General features: G+C 40.9%; 1 protein-coding gene across 1 annotated transcript in view; it reads right to left on the reverse strand.

The window, feature by feature from the left end:
* LOC139375429 (contactin-1a-like) overlaps positions 1-15,141 on the reverse strand; it is a 227,053-nt gene that overhangs the window by 88,987 nt on the left and 122,925 nt on the right. The window contains exons 22-24 of the mRNA XM_071117212.1: positions 13,949-14,138; positions 13,305-13,417; positions 12,818-12,974 (exon numbers count right to left, since the gene is read on the reverse strand). Of these exons, the coding sequence (XP_070973313.1) occupies positions 12,818-12,974; positions 13,305-13,417; positions 13,949-14,138 (460 nt within the window). The remainder of the gene's footprint in view (positions 1-12,817; positions 12,975-13,304; positions 13,418-13,948; positions 14,139-15,141) is intronic.

Raw genomic sequence — 15,141 nt, forward strand, 5'->3', positions numbered from 1 at the left:
TTGTCCTGTCTGTCATAAAATAGCAGGATTATTTCCTTGTCCTGTCTGTCAAAAAAGAGCAGGATTATTTCCTTGTCCTGTCTGTCATAAAATAGCAGGATTAGTTCCTTGTCCTGTCTGTCATAAAATAGCAGTATTAGTTCCTTGTCCTGTCTGTCATAAAATAGCAGGATTAGTTCCTTGTCCTGTCTGTCATAAAATAGCAGGATTAGTTCCTTATCCTGTCTGTCATAAAATAGCAGGATTATTTCCATGTCCTGTCTGTCATAAAATAGCAGGATTAGTTCCTTGTCCTGGTCATAAAATAGCAGGATTCGTTCCTTGTCCTGGTCATAAAATAGCAGGATTAGTTCCTTGTCCTGTCTGTCATAAAATAGCAGGATTAGTTCCTTGTCCTGTCTCTCATAAAATAGCAGGATTAGTTCCTTGTCCTGGTCATAAAATAGCAGGATTAGTTCCTTGTCCTGTCTGTCATAAAATAGCAGGATTATTTCCTTGTCCTGTCTGTCATAAAATAGCAGGATTAGTTCATTGTCCTGTCTGTCATAAAATAGCAGTATTAGTTCCTTGTCCTGTCTGTCATAAAATAGCAGGATTATTTCCATGTCCTGTCTGTCATAAAATAGCAGGATTAGTTCCTTGTCCTGGTCATAAAATAGCAGGATTAGTTCCTTGTCCTGTCTGTCAGAAAATAGCAGGATTAGTTCCTTGTCCTGTCTGTCATAAAATAGCAGGACTAGTTCCTTGTCCTGTCTGTCAGAAAATAGCAGGATTAGTTCCTTGTCCTGTCTGTCATAAAATAGCAGGATTAGTTCCTTGTCCTGTCTGTCATAAAGTAGCAGGATTATTTCCATGTCCTGTCTGTCATAAAATAGCAGGATTAGTTTCTTGTCCTGGTCATAAAGTAGCAGGATTAGTTCCTTGTCCTGTCTGTCATAAAGTAGCAGGATTATTTCCATGTCCTGTCTGTCATAAAATAGCAGGATTAGTTTCTTGTCCTGGTCATAAAGTAGCAGGATTAGTTTCTTGTCCTGGTCATAATGTAGCAGGATTAGTTCCTTGTCCTGGTTATAAAGTAGCAGGATTAGTTCCTTGTCCTGTCTGTCATAAAATAGTAGGATTAGTTCCTTGTCCTGTCTGTCATAAAATAGCAGGATTAGTTCCTTGTCCTGTCTGTCAGAAAATAGCAGGATTAGTTCCTTGTCCTGTTTGTCTAGCAGGACTAGTTCCTTGTCCTGTCTGTCAGAAAATAGCAGGATTAGTTCCTTGTCCTGTCTGTCATAAAATAGCAGGATTAGTTCCTTGTCCTGTCTTTCATAAAATAGCAGGATTAGTTCCTTGTCCTGGTCATAAAATATCAGGATTAGTTCCTTGTCCTGTCTGTCATAAAATAGCAGGATTAGTTCCTTGTCAGGTCTGTCATAAAATAGCAGGATTAGTTCCTTGTCCTGTCTGTCATAAAATAGCAGGATTAGTTCCTTGTCCTGGTCATAAAATAGCAGGATTAGTTCCTTGTCCTGGTCATAAAATAGCAGAATTCGTTCCTTGTCCTGTCTGTCATAAAATAGCAGGATTAGTTCCTAGTCCTGGTCATAAAATAGCAGGATTAGTTCCTTGTCCTGTCTGTCATAAAATAGCAGGATTAGTTCCTTGTCATGGTCATAAAATAGCAGGATTAGTTCCTTGTCCTGTCTGTCATAAAATAGCAGGATTAGTTCCTTGTCCTGTCTGTCATAAAATAGCAGGATTAGTTCCTTGTCCTGTCTGTCATAAAATAGCAGGATTAGTTCCTTGTCCTGTCTGTCATAAAATAGAAGGATTAGTTCCTTGTCCTGTCTGTCATAAAATTGCAGGATTATTTCCTTGTCCTGTCTGTCATAAAATAGCAGGATTAGTTCCTTGTCCTGTCTGTCATAAAATTGCAGGATTAGTTCATTGTCCTGTCTGTCATAAAATAGCAGGATTAGTTCCTTGTCCTGTCTGTCATAAAATAGCAGGATTATTTCCTTGTCCTGTCTGTCATAAAATAGCAGGATTAGTTCCTTGTCCTGTCTGTCATAAAATAGCAGGATTAGTTCCTTATCCTGTCTGTCATAAAATAGCAGGATTATTTCCATGTCCTGTCTGTCATAAAATAGCAGGATTAGTTCCTTGTCCTGGTCATAAAATAGCAGGATTAGTTCCTTGTCCTGTCTGTCATAAAATAGCAGGATTAGTTCCTTGTCCTGTCTGTCATAAAATAGCAGGATTATTTCCTTGTCCTGTCTGTCATAAAATAGCAGGATTAGTTCCTTGTCCTGTCTTTCATAAAATAGCAGGATTAGTTCCTTGTCCTGTCTGTCATAAAATAGCAGGATTAGTTCCTTGTCCTGTCTGTCATAAAATAGCAGGATTAGTTCCTTGTCCTGTCTGTTATAAAATAGCAGGATTAGTTCCTTGTCCTGTCTCTCATAAAATAGCAGGATTAGTTCCTTGTCCTGGTCATAAAATTGCAGGATTAGTTCCTTGTCCCGTCTGTCATAAAATAGCAGGATGATTTCCTTGTCCTGTCTGTCATAAAATAGCAGGATTAGTTCATTGTCCTGTCTGTCATAAAATAGCAGTATTAGTTCCTTGTCCTGTCTGTCATAAAATAGCAGGATTATTTCCATGTCCTGTCTGTCATAAAATAGCAGGATTAGTTCCATGTCCTGTCTGTCATAAAATAGCAGGATTAGTTCCATGTCCTGTCTGTCATAAAATAGCAGGATTAGTTCCTTGTCCTGGTCATAAAATATCAGGATTAGTTCCTTGTCCTGGTCATAAAGTAGCAGGATTAGTTCCTTGTCCTGTCTGTCATAAAGTAGCAGGATTATTTCCATGTCCTGTCTGTCATAAAATAGCAGGATTAGTTTCTTGTCCTGGTCATAAAGTAGCAGGATTAGTTCCTTGTCCTGGTTATAAAGTAGCAGGATTAGTTCCTTGTCCTGTCTGTCATAAAATAGCAGGATTAGTTCCTTTTCCTGGTCATAAAATAGCAGGATTAGTTCCTTGTCCTGGTCATAAAATAGTAGGATTAGTTCCTTGTCCTGTCTGTCAGAAAATAGCAGGATTAGTTCCTTGTCCTGTCTGTCATAAAATAGCAGGATTAGTTCCTTGTCCTGTCTGTCAGAAAATAGCAGGATTAGTTCCTTGTCCTGTCTGTCATAAAATAGCAGGATTAGTTCCTTGTCCTGTCTGTCAGAAAATAGCAGGATTAGTTCCTTGTCCTGTCTGTCATAAAATAGCAGGATTAGTTCCTTGTCCTGTCTGTCAGAAAATAGCAGGATTAGTTCCTTGCCCTTTCTGTCATAAAATAGCAGGATTAGTTCCTTGTCCTGTCTGTCATAAAATAGCAGGAATCGTTCCTTGTCCTGTCTGTCATAAAATAGCAGTATTAGTTCCTTGTCCTGTCTGTCATAAAATAGCAGGATTAGTTCCTTTTCCTATCTGTAATAAAATAGCAGGATTAGTTCCTTGTCCTGGTCATAAAATAGCAGGACTAGTTCCTTGTCCTGGTCATAAAATAACATAATTCGTTCCTTGTCCTGTCTGTCATAAAATAGCAGGATTAGTTCCTTGTCCTGGTCATAAAATAGCAGGATTAGTTCCTTGTCCTGTCTGTCATAAAATAGCAGGATTAGTTCCTTGTCCTGTCTGTCATAAAATAGCAGAGATTATTTCCTTGTCCTGTCTGTCATAAAATAGCAGGATTATTTCCTTGTCATGGTCAAAAAATAGCAGGATTAGTTCCTTGTCCTGGTCATAAAATAGCAGGATTAGTTCCTTGTCCTGTCTGTCATAAAATAGCAGGATTAGTTCCTTGTCCTGTCTGTCATAAAATAGCAGGATTAGTTCCTTGTCCTGTCTGTCATAAAATAGCAGGATTAGTTCCTTGTCCTGTCTGTCATAAAATAGCAGGATTATTTCCTTGTCCTGTCTGTCATAAAATAGCAGGATTATTTCCTTGTCCTGTCTGTCAAAAAAGAGCAGGATTAGTTTCTTGTCCTGTCTGTCATAAAATAGCAGGATTAGTTCCTTGTCCTGTCTGTCATAAAATAGCAGTATTAGTTCCTTGTCCTGTCTGTCATAAAATAGCAGGATTAGTTCCTTGTCCTGTCTGTCATAAAATAGCAGGATTAGTTCCTTATCCTGTCTGTCATAAAATAGCAGGATTATTTCCATGTCCTGTCTGTCATAAAATAGCAGGATTAGTTCCTTGTCCTGGTCATAAAATAGCAGGATTCGTTCCTTGTCCTGGTCATAAAATAGCAGGATTAGTTCCTTGTCCTGTCTGTCATAAAATAGCAGGATTAGTTCCTTGTCCTGTCTCTCATAAAATAGCAGGATTAGTTCCTTGTCCTGGTCATAAAATAGCAGGATTAGTTCCTTGTCCTGTCTGTCATAAAATAGCAGGATTATTTCCTTGTCCTGTCTGTCATAAAATAGCAGGATTAGTTCATTGTCCTGTCTGTCATAAAATAGCAGTATTAGTTCCTTGTCCTGTCTGTCATAAAATAGCAGGATTATTTCCATGTCCTGTCTGTCATAAAATAGCAGGATTAGTTCCTTGTCCTGGTCATAAAATAGCAGGATTAGTTCCTTGTCCTGTCTGTCAGAAAATAGCAGGATTAGTTCCTTGTCCTGTCTGTCATAAAATAGCAGGACTAGTTCCTTGTCCTGTCTGTCAGAAAATAGCAGGATTAGTTCCTTGTCCTGTCTGTCATAAAATAGCAGGATTAGTTCCTTGTCCTGTCTGTCATAAAATAGCAGGATTAGTTCCTTGTCCTGGTCATAAAATAGCAGGATTAGTTCCTTGTCCTGTCTGTCATAAAATAGCAGGATTAGTTCCTTGTCAGGTCTGTCATAAAATAGCAGGATTAGTTCCTTGTCCTGTCTGTCATAAAATAGCAAGATTAGTTCCTTGTCCTGTCTGTAATAAAATAGCAGGATTAGTTCCTTGTCCTGGTCATAAAATAGCAGGATTAGTTCCTTGTCCTGGTCATAAAATAGCAGAATTCGTTCCTTGTCCTGTCTGTCATAAAATAGCAGGATTAGTTCCTAGTCCTGGTCATAAAATAGCAGGATTAGTTCCTTGTCCTGTCTGTCATAAAATAGCAGGATTAGTTCCTTGTCATGGTCATAAAATAGCAGGATTAGTTCCTTGTCCTGTCTGTCATAAAATAGCAGGATTAGTTCCTTGTCCTGTCTGTCATAAAATAGCAGGATTAGTTCCTTGTCCTGTCTGTCATAAAATAGCAGGATTAGTTCCTTGTCCTGTCTGTCATAAAATAGAAGGATTAGTTCCTTGTCCTGTCTGTCATAAAATAGCAGGATTATTTCCTTGTCCTGTCTGTCATAAAATAGCAGGATTAGTTCCTTGTCCTGTCTGTCATAAAATTGCAGGATTAGTTCATTGTCCTGTCTGTCATAAAATAGCAGGATTAGTTCCTTGTCCTGTCTGTCATAAAATAGCAGGATTAGTTCCTTGTCCTGTCTGTCATAAAATAGCAGGATTATGTCCTTGTCCTGTCTGTCATAAAATAGCAGGATTAGTTCCTTGTCCTGTCTGTCATAAAATAGCAGGATTAGTTCCTTATCCTGTCTGTCATAAAATAGCAGGATTATTTCCATGTCCTGTCTGTCATAAAATAGCAGGATTAGTTCCTTGTCCTGGTCATAAAATAGCAGGATTAGTTCCTTGTCCTGTCTGTCAGAAAATAGCAGGATTAGTTCCTTGTCCTGTCTGTCATAAAATAGCAGGACTAGTTCCTTGTCCTGTCTGTCAGAAAATAGCAGGATTAGTTCCTTGTCCTGTCTGTCATAAAATAGCAGGATTAGTTCCTTGTCCTGTCTGTCATAAAATAGCAGGATTAGTTCCTTGTCCTGGTCATAAAATAGCAGGATTAGTTCCTTGTCCTGTCTGTCATAAAATAGCAGGATTAGTTCCTTGTCAGGTCTGTCATAAAATAGCAGGATTAGTTCCTTGTCCTGTCTGTCATAAAATAGCAGGATTAGTTCCTTGTCCTGTCTGTAATAAAATAGCAGGATTAGTTCCTTGTCCTGGTCATAAAATAGCAGGATTAGTTCCTTGTCCTGGTCATAAAATAGCAGAATTCGTTCCTTGTCCTGTCTGTCATAAAATAGCAGGATTAGTTCCTAGTCCTGGTCATAAAATAGCAGGATTAGTTCCTTGTCCTGTCTGTCATAAAATAGCAGGATTAGTTCCTTGTCATGGTCATAAAATAGCAGGATTAGTTCCTTGTCCTGTCTGTCATAAAATAGCAGGATTAGTTCCTTGTCCTGTCTGTCATAAAATAGCAGGATTAGTTCCTTGTCCTGTCTGTCATAAAATAGCAGGATTAGTTCCTTGTCCTGTCTGTCATAAAATAGAAGGATTAGTTCCTTGTCCTGTCTGTCATAAAATAGCAGGATTATTTCCTTGTCCTGTCTGTCATAAAATAGCAGGATTAGTTCCTTGTCCTGTCTGTCATAAAATTGCAGGATTAGTTCATTGTCCTGTCTGTCATAAAATAGCAGGATTAGTTCCTTGTCCTGTCTGTCATAAAATAGCAGGATTAGTTCCTTGTCCTGTCTGTCATAAAATAGCAGGATTATGTCCTTGTCCTGTCTGTCATAAAATAGCAGGATTAGTTCCTTGTCCTGTCTGTCATAAAATAGCAGGATTAGTTCCTTATCCTGTCTGTCATAAAATAGCAGGATTATTTCCATGTCCTGTCTGTCATAAAATAGCAGGATTAGTTCCTTGTCCTGGTCATAAAATAGCAGGATTAGTTCCTTGTCCTGTCTGTCAGAAAATAGCAGGATTAGTTCCTTGTCCTGTCTGTCATAAAATAGCAGGACTAGTTCCTTGTCCTGTCTGTCAGAAAATAGCAGGATTAGTTCCTTGTCCTGTCTGTCATAAAATAGCAGGATTAGTTCCTTGTCCTGTCTGTCATAAAATAGCAGGATTAGTTCCTTGTCCTGGTCATAAAATAGCAGGATTAGTTCCTTGTCCTGTCTGTCATAAAATAGCAGGATTAGTTCCTTGTCAGGTCTGTCATAAAATAGCAGGATTAGTTCCTTGTCCTGTCTGTCATAAAATAGCAGGATTAGTTCCTTGTCCTGTCTGTAATAAAATAGCAGGATTAGTTCCTTGTCCTGGTCATAAAATAGCAGGATTAGTTCCTTGTCCTGGTCATAAAATAGCAGAATTCGTTCCTTGTCCTGTCTGTCATAAAATAGCAGGATTAGTTCCTAGTCCTGGTCATAAAATAGCAGGATTAGTTCCTTGTCCTGTCTGTCATAAAATAGCAGGATTAGTTCCTTGTCATGGTCATAAAATAGCAGGATTAGTTCCTTGTCCTGTCTGTCATAAAATAGCAGGATTAGTTCCTTGTCCTGTCTGTCATAAAATAGCAGGATTAGTTCCTTGTCCTGTCTGTCATAAAATAGCAGGATTAGTTCCTTGTCCTGTCTGTCATAAAATAGAAGGATTAGTTCCTTGTCCTGTCTGTCATAAAATAGCAGGATTATTTCCTTGTCCTGTCTGTCATAAAATAGCAGGATTAGTTCCTTGTCCTGTCTGTCATAAAATTGCAGGATTAGTTCATTGTCCTGTCTGTCATAAAATAGCAGGATTAGTTCCTTGTCCTGTCTGTCATAAAATAGCAGGATTAGTTCCTTGTCCTGTCTGTCATAAAATAGCAGGATTATTTCCTTGTCCTGTCTGTCATAAAATAGCAGGATTAGTTCCTTGTCCTGTCTGTCATAAAATAGCAGGATTAGTTCCTTATCCTGTCTGTCATAAAATAGCAGGATTATTTCCATGTCCTGTCTGTCATAAAATAGCAGGATTAGTTCCTTGTCCTGGTCATAAAATAGCAGGATTCGTTCCTTGTCCTGGTCATAAAATAGCAGGATTAGTTCCTTGTCCTGTCTGTCATAAAATAGCAGGATTATTTCCTTGTCCTGTCTGTCGTAAAATAGCAGGATTAGTTCCTTGTCCTGTCTGTCATAAAATAGCAGGATTAGTTCCTTGTCCTGTCTTTCATAAAATAGCAGGATTAGTTCCTTGTCCTGTCTGTCATAAAATAGCAGGATTAGTTCCTTGTCCTGTCTGTCATAAAATAGCAGGATTAGTTCCTTGTCCTGTCTGTCATAAAATAGAAGGATTAGTTCCTTGTCCTGTCTGTCATAAAATAGCAGGATTATTTCCTTGTCCTGTCTGTCATAAAATAGCAGGATTAGTTCCTTGTCCTGTCTGTCATAAAATTGCAGGATTAGTTCATTGTCCTGTCTGTCATAAAATAGCAGGATTAGTTCCTTGTCCTGTCTGTCATAAAATAGCAGGATTAGTTCCTTGTCCTGTCTGTCATAAAATAGCAGGATTATTTCCTTGTCCTGTCTGTCATAAAATAGCAGGATTAGTTCCTTGTCCTGTCTGTCATAAAATAGCAGGATTAGTTCCTTATCCTGTCTGTCATAAAATAGCAGGATTATTTCCATGTCCTGTCTGTCATAAAATAGCAGGATTAGTTCCTTGTCCTGGTCATAAAATAGCAGGATTCGTTCCTTGTCCTGGTCATAAAATAGCAGGATTAGTTCCTTGTCCTGTCTGTCATAAAATAGCAGGATTATTTCCTTGTCCTGTCTGTCGTAAAATAGCAGGATTAGTTCCTTGTCCTGTCTGTCATAAAATAGCAGGATTAGTTCCTTGTCCTGTCTTTCATAAAATAGCAGGATTAGTTCCTTGTCCTGTCTGTCATAAAATAGCAGGATTAGTTCCTTGTCCTGTCTGTCATAAAATAGCAGGATTAGTTCCTTGTCCTGTCTGTTATAAAATAGCAGGATTAGTTCCTTGTCCTGTCTCTCATAAAATAGCAGGATTAGTTCCTTGTCCTGGTCATAAAATTGCAGGATTAGTTCCTTGTCCCGTCTGTCATAAAATAGCAGGATGATTTCCTTGTCCTGTCTGTCATAAAATAGCAGGATTAGTTCATTGTCCTGTCTGTCATAAAATAGCAGTATTAGTTCCTTGTCCTGTCTGTCATAAAATAGCAGGATTATTTCCATGTCCTGTCTGTCATAAAATAGCAGGATTAGTTCCATGTCCTGTCTGTCATAAAATAGCAGGATTAGTTCCATGTCCTGTCTGTCATAAAATAGCAGGATTAGTTCCTTGTCCTGGTCATAAAATAGCAGGATTAGTTCCTTGTCCTGGTCATAAAGTAGAAGGATTAGTTCCTTGTCCTGTCTGTCATAAAGTAGCAGGATTATTTCCATGTCCTGTCTGTCATAAAATAGCAGGATTAGTTTCTTGTCCTGGTCATAAAGTAGCAGGATTAGTTCCTTGTCCTGGTTATAAAGTAGCAGGATTAGTTCCTTGTCCTGTCTGTCATAAAATAGCAGGATTAGTTCCTTGTCCTGGTCATAAAATAGCAGGATTAGTTCCTTGTCCTGGTCATAAAATAGTAGGATTAGTTCCTTGTCCTGTCTGTCAGAAAATAGCAGGATTAGTTCCTTGTCCTGTCTGTCATAAAATAGCAGGATTAGTTCCTTGTCCTGTCTGTCAGAAAATAGCAGGATTAGTTCCTTGTCCTGTCTGTCATAAAATAGCAGGATTAGTTCCTTGTCCTGTCTGTCAGAAAATAGCAGGGTTAGTTCCTTGTCCTGTCTGTCATAAAATAGCAGGATAAGTTCCTTGTCCTGTCTGTCATAAAATAGCAGGATTAGTTCCTTGTCCTGGTCATAAAATAGCAGGATTAGTTCCTTGTCCTGTCTGTCATAAAATAGCAGGATTAGTTCCTTGTCCTGTCTGTAATAAAATAGCAGGATTAGTTCCTTGTCCTGGTCATAAAATAGCAGGACTAGTTCCTTATCCTGGTCATAAAATAACATAATTCGTTCCTTGTCCTGTCTGTCATAAAATAGCAGGATTAGTTCCTTGTCCTGGTCATAAAATAGCAGGATTAGTTCCTTGTCCTGTCTGTCATAAAATAGCAGGATTAGTTCCTTGTCCTGTCTGTCATAAAATAGCAGGATTAGTTCCTTGTCCTGTCTGTCATAAAATAGAAGGATTAGTTCCTTGTCCTGTCTGTCATAAAATAGCAGAGATTATTTCCTTGTCCTGTCTGTCAAAAAATAGCAGAATTATTTCCTTGTCATGGTCATAAAATAGCAGGATTAGTTCCTTGTCCTGGTCATAAAATAGCAGGATTAGTTTCTTGTCCTGTCTGTCATAAAATAGCAGGATTAGTTCCTTGTCCTGTCTGTCATAAAATAGCAGGATTAGTTCCTTGTCCTGTCTGTCATAAAATAGCAGGATTAGTTCCTTGTCCTGTCTGTCATAAAATAGCAGGATTAGTTCCTTGTCCTGTCTGTAATAAAATAGCAGGATTAGTTCCTTGTCCTGGTCATAAAATAGCAGGACTAGTTCCTTATCCTGGTCATAAAATAACATAATTCGTTCCTTGTCCTGTCTGTCATAAAATAGCAGGATTAGTTCCTTGTCCTGGTCATAAAATAGCAGGATTAGTTCCTTGTCCTGTCTGTCATAAAATAGCAGGATTAGTTCCTTGTCCTGTCTGTCATAAAATAGCAGGATTAGTTCCTTGTCCTGTCTGTCATAAAATAGCAGGATTAGTTCCTTGTCCTGTCTGTCATAAAATAGAAGGATTAGTTCCTTGTCCTGTCTGTCATAAAATAGCAGAGATTATTTCCTTGTCCTGTCTGTCATAAAATAGCAGAATTATTTCCTTGTCATGGTCATAAAATAGCAGGATTAGTTCCTTGTCCTGGTCATAAAATAGCAGGATTAGTTTCTTGTCCTGTCTGTCATAAAATAGCAGGATTAGTTCCTTGTCCTGTCTGTCATAAAATAGCAGGATTAGTTCCTTGTCCTGTCTGTCATAAAATAGCAGGATTAGTTCCTTGTCCTGTCTGTCATAAAATAGCAGGATTAGTTCCTTGTCCTGTCTGTCATAAAATAGCAGGATTATTTCCTTGTCCTGTCTGTCATAAAATAGCAGGATTATTTCCTTGTCCTGTCTGTCAAAAAAGAGCAGGATTAGTTCCTTGTCCTGTCTGTCATAAAATAGCAGGATTAGTTCCTTGTCCTGTCTGTCATAAAATAGCAGTATTAGTTCCTTGTCCTGTCTGTCATAAAATAGCAAGATTAGTTCCTTGTCCTGTCTGTCATAAAATAGCAGGATTAGTTCCTTATCCTGTCTGTCATAAAATAGCAGGATTATTTCCATGTCCTGTCTGTCATAAAATAGAAGGATTAGTTCCTTGTCCTGGTCATAAAATAGCAGGATTCGTTCCTTGTCCTGGTCATAAAATAGCAGGATTAGTTCCTTGTCCTGTCTGTCATAAAATAGCAGGATTAGTTCATTGTCCTGTCTGTCATAAAATAGCAGGATTAGTTCCTTGTCCTGTCTGTCATAAAATAGCAGGATTAGTTCCTTGTCCTGTCTGTCATAAAATAGCAGGATTAGTTCCTTGTCCTGTCTGTCATAAAATAGCAGGATTAGTTCCTTGTCCTGTCTGTCATAAAATAGCAGGATTAGTTCCTTGTCCTGTCTGTCATAAAATAGCAGGATTAGTTCCTTGTCCTGTCTCTCATAAAATAGCAGGATTAGTTCCTTGTCCTGGTCATAAAATAGCAGGATTAGTTCCTTGTCCTGTCTGTCATAAAATATCAGGATTATTTCCTTGTCCTGTCTGTCAGAAAATAGCAGGATTAGTTCCTTGTCCTGTCTGTCATAAAATAGCAGGATTATATCCTTGTCCTGTCTGTCATAAAATAGCAGGATTAGTTCCTTGTCCTGGTCATAAAATAGCAGGATTAGTTCCTTGTCTTGTCTGTCATAAAATAGCAGGATTAGTTCCTTGTCCTGTCTGTCATAAAATAGCAGGATTAGTTCCTTGTCCTGTCTGTCATAAAATAGCAGGATTAGTTCCTTGTCATGTCTGTCATAAAATAGCAGGATTAGTTCCTTGTCCTGGTAATAAAATAGCAGGATTAGTTCCTTGTCCTGGTCATAAAATAGCAGGATTAGTTCCTTGTCCTGTCTGTCATAAAATTGCAGGATTAGTTCCTTGTCCTGGTCATAAAATAGCAGGATTAGTTCCTTGTCCTGGTCATAAAATAGCAGGATTAGTTCCTTGTCCTGTCTGTCATAAAATAGCAGGATTAGTTCCTTGTCCTGTCTGTCATAAAATAGCAGGATTAGTTCCTTGTCCTGTCTGTCATAAAATAGCAGGATTAGTTCATTGTCCTGTTTGTCATAAAATAGCAGGATTAGTTCCTTGTCCTGTCTGTCATAAAATAGCAGGATTAGTTCCTTGTCCTGGTCATAAAATAGCAGGATTAGTTCCTTGTCCTGTCGGTCATAAAATAGCAGGATTAGTTCCTTGTCCTGTCTGTCATAAAATAGCAGGATTAGTTCCATTTTAAAGATGGCCATCCAGACCCAGAGTCATTTGTCACTGTCAACCAGGGGGCCTATAGACAGGGGCTGTCACTGATGTTGTCATAGCTGATTTTACTGTAGTAGACACATAAGATGGGTGGAGGGTCTTTGGTGGAGTCTACAGTCATAAAAGATGGGTGGAGGGTCTTTAGTGGAGTCTACAGTCATAAAAGATAGGTGGAGGGTCTTTAGTGGAGTCTACAGTCATATAAGATAGGTGGAGGGTCTTTAGTGGAATCTACAGTCATATAAGATGGGTGGAGGGTCTTTAGTGGAGTCTACAGTCATGTAAAATGGGTGGAGGGGTTTTGATTGATGTTTACCTGAGATGCGTACTTGGGCCACAGCCCCATCTCCTCCCTCGCTATAGGCCCTGACCTCCACTACGCAGTCCCCGTCCCTGGGCATGGGCAGGTCTATGGATCGCTTCCCTGTGGTATACAGTAGACCTGTGGAGAGGCCAGCCTTCCTGTACAAGACCTATATGGAGACAGACAGACAGACAGACAGACAGACAGACAGACAGACAGACAGACAGACAGACAGCGTTATAGATCTGTTCATATGGTCATTCTAAGGAGTTGTGACCACAAGGAAGGTAGTTGAGTAAACTGTATGTTGTGTTCACTAAGATGTACTTTTTAGCTCAGTTGTGTATTGAATGCTGCGGCATTAAGAAACCTGTCACGTCAAATGTACGTACAGTATGTGACGAATGCTCAACAGAGACACATCAGTTATGGCTAAAGTACAGACTTTCAGCTTGAAATGCACTTCAAGCTCCTGTGTATTTGGTAAAACAGCACACACCTTGTATCCATCTATCGTTGACTCGTTGGCCAAGGGTTCGACATGTTCCCAGGCGATGTTTACTGACGTTCCTTTCAGCTTTTTACTGATTATTTTAGGAGGCCGGCTTGGGGCTGGAGGAAAACAGAAGTCAAATAGTTCTACAGAGTAAAGATCATGTGACAATCAGAAACTCAGAATTCGGCTTTCATACCGTCATACCGTTTCTGTACCACATCGGGGTATACGGTTTTACCGGAAGTTTTACCGGAGGTGGCACACCCCCCCAAAATACATGTATTATTATTCTTCTAGTTAACTCGCACCCCCGCAGTAACTCGCACCCCCGCAGCCCCCGCGAGGCAGCTGTGCCCCAAACCTCAAAAAATGAAATACAAATAATAATGTGTTTTGTTTTAAACAGTATTGAAAATCATAACGTCAGTATTTTGAAACACCTCAGTATACGGTATCAACGGTATAAATCCCTCTCAGAATATGCTGAAGATTACTGAGCTGAGGGACAGTTTCCCAGACATAGATAAAGCCTAGTCCTCTGCTAAGGCACGCTTTGCAATAGAGAAACTGCATTGATAATGTTTTTGAGTCCAAGACTAGGCTTCATCTGTGTCCAGGGAACTGGCCCCTGAGAGCGATGTACATACGGGCTTTTTTGGTGTAGATCTGGAAGTGATGGCTGGGGGGTCCGTATCCGGCTGCATTGTAGGCCCTGACCTCTATGAGGTAGGGGGAGTTTGGCCTCATGTTCTCCAACCTTGTCTGGTTCTCTCTGCTGGACACCACCACTCTCTGACTGGATGCCTCTCTGTCCTCCACTTTCATCCAGTACCGCACCTTGGCAGGAGGGGGAGAGGGGGTGAAGGGGAGAAGAGGAGAGAGGAGGGGAGGGTGAGAGGGGGAGGAAAGAGAGGAAGAGAGGGGGGAAGAGGGGGTGAAGGGGAGAAGAGGAGAGAGGAGGGGAGGGTGAGAGGGGGGAGGAGAGAGAGGAAGAGAGGGGGGAGAGGGGGTGAAGGGGAGAAGGTGAGAGAGGAGAGAGGAGGGGAGGGTGAGAGGAAGAGAGGGGGGAGAGGGGGTGAAGGGGAGAAGGTGAGAGAGGAGAGAGGAGGGGAGGGTGAGAGGGGGAGGAGAGAGAGGAAGAGAGGGGGGAGAGGGGGTGAAGGGGAGAAGGTGAGAAGAGGAGAGAGGAGGGGAGGGTGAGAGGGGGAGGAGAGGGAGGAATAGAGGGGGGTGAAGGGGTGAAGGGGAGAAGAGGAGAGAGGAGAGAGGAGGGTGAGAAGGGGGAGGAGAGAGAGGAAGAGAGGGGGGGAGAGGGGGTGAAGGGGAGAAGAGGGGAGAGGAGGGGAGGGTGAGAGGGGGGAGGAGAGGGAGGAAGAGAGGGGGGAAAGGGGGTAAAGGGGAGAAGGTGAGAAGAGGAGAGAGGAGGGGAGGGTGAGAGGGGGAGGAGAGGGAGGAATAGAGGGGGGTGAAGGGGTGAAGGGGAGAAGAGGAGAGAGGAGAGAGGAGGGTGAGAAGGGGGAGGAGAGAGAGGAAGAGAGGGGGGGAGAGGGGGTGAAGGGGAGAAGAGGGGAGAGGAGGGGAGGGTGAGAGGGGGAGGAGAGGGAGGAAGAGAGGGGGGAGGGGGTGAAGGGGAGAAGAGGAGAGAGGGTGATAGGGGGGAGGAGAGAGAGGAAGAGAGGGGGGGAGAGGGGGTAAAGGGGAGAAGGTGAGAGAGGAGAGAGGAAGGGAGGGTGAGAGGGGGAGTAGAGGGAGGAAGAGAGGGGGGAGGGGGTGAAGGGGTGAAGGCGAGAAGAGGAGAGAGGGTGAGAGGGGGGAGGAGAGAGAGGAAGAGAGGGGGGAG

The sequence above is a fragment of the Oncorhynchus clarkii genome, chromosome 2 (assembly GCF_045791955.1).
Source record: "Oncorhynchus clarkii lewisi isolate Uvic-CL-2024 chromosome 2, UVic_Ocla_1.0, whole genome shotgun sequence".
NCBI classification, from domain to species: domain Eukaryota; kingdom Metazoa; phylum Chordata; class Actinopteri; order Salmoniformes; family Salmonidae; genus Oncorhynchus; species Oncorhynchus clarkii.